The 1,072-nt window shown below is 34.6% G+C and overlaps 1 protein-coding gene across 1 annotated transcript; it reads left to right on the top strand.

Moving 5' to 3' along the window:
* Positions 1 to 322: 322 nt before the first annotated feature.
* CBG25259 lies at positions 323 to 701 on the top strand (the record flags this gene model as incomplete). The annotated part of the gene is made up of 2 exons (XM_045243776.1): positions 323 to 454; positions 504 to 701. 2 exons carry the CDS (start codon positions 323 to 325, stop codon positions 699 to 701), a joined length of 330 nt encoding a protein of 109 aa, XP_045098279.1.
* Between the last annotated feature and the right edge of the window lie 371 nt (positions 702 to 1,072).

Here is a 1,072-nt window from a genome sequence, read left to right as displayed (position 1 = left end):
GTTCAGCCGACATTTAGCAGTTATCCGCCAGTCCCGCTTGCCTATGTCAAGATTATGCGGTGTTGTAGGAATGTCATATTCTTAACTTCCCTGGAGAAAGGTTTGGACAGATGCCACTAATTAACATCGTAAACGGTGTGTCCCATACCTGTATGATTTTTGCTTGACTCCATTCTCTCCAATATATATTTTTTTCAACCTTCAATCTTTCAATTATGGGTTCAATGGTCAATTTTATTCTGGTGTTCCTTTTCGTACCACTAATTTTTATCAAATTTGGAAGCGAACCGAATAACCCCTGAAAACTGTCGAATGTTTCGAGATGTTAGATACCAAGGATTACGAATGGGACTCAAAAATCAGAATTTGGACAGAAATGTTTGTTATTCAAATCAAACCAGTTTGCAACTATTTGTTATATCAAAGTGGAGAATTTTTCAAATGCATTCTAAAGGTAACTATTTGAAATATTTTTGAACATTTTTTAAATAATGCACGTTCAGTTTCCAATCGACGAATTCAAATTGAACTCTTCAACATTCTACAACAAGCATTCTCTCGAAAATTGCCAACTAGATGATATTGGACTTCAGGAACTTTCAGATTTTTCAAGAAGGGAATGTGGAGATTTGGCAGTCAGAAATATGATGGAACATGAAGAATATGTAAGAGCAACCGTATGCAAATCAATCAGAAATTAGTCATTTATTGTTCCTTTATCTTATCTGTCACATCTTGAAATCAATAGAACATATTTCTATCACCTGCATAGATACATTATCTTATTCTTCTCATTTCCGAACAGTCTCTCCTGACTATACATATACTCTCTTGTTTTCAAAATGACCCATTCTCATCCCCCGATTCTTCTATTTTTCATTGTTTTCATGTCCTTCTCAGATGTTCTTTGTGCTTCCACACCAATAAACAACCCACAAGATTGTCTCACTAAATTGAGTAAAATGAAAAATGTTCTTCATAATTTGAAGTTGGAGCAGAAGAAATTTGGTAATGTAACTATTGCCAACATGGAACTTTTCTATGAGATGTGTACTGATACCACCGTAAGTTT

This window comes from Caenorhabditis briggsae (genome assembly GCF_000004555.2).
Source record: "Caenorhabditis briggsae complete genome, chrI, whole genome shotgun sequence".
Lineage (NCBI taxonomy): Eukaryota > Metazoa > Nematoda > Chromadorea > Rhabditida > Rhabditidae > Caenorhabditis > Caenorhabditis briggsae.
The sequence above is the reverse complement of the archived record's forward strand: the minus strand, read 5'-3'. Positions and strand labels throughout refer to the sequence as shown.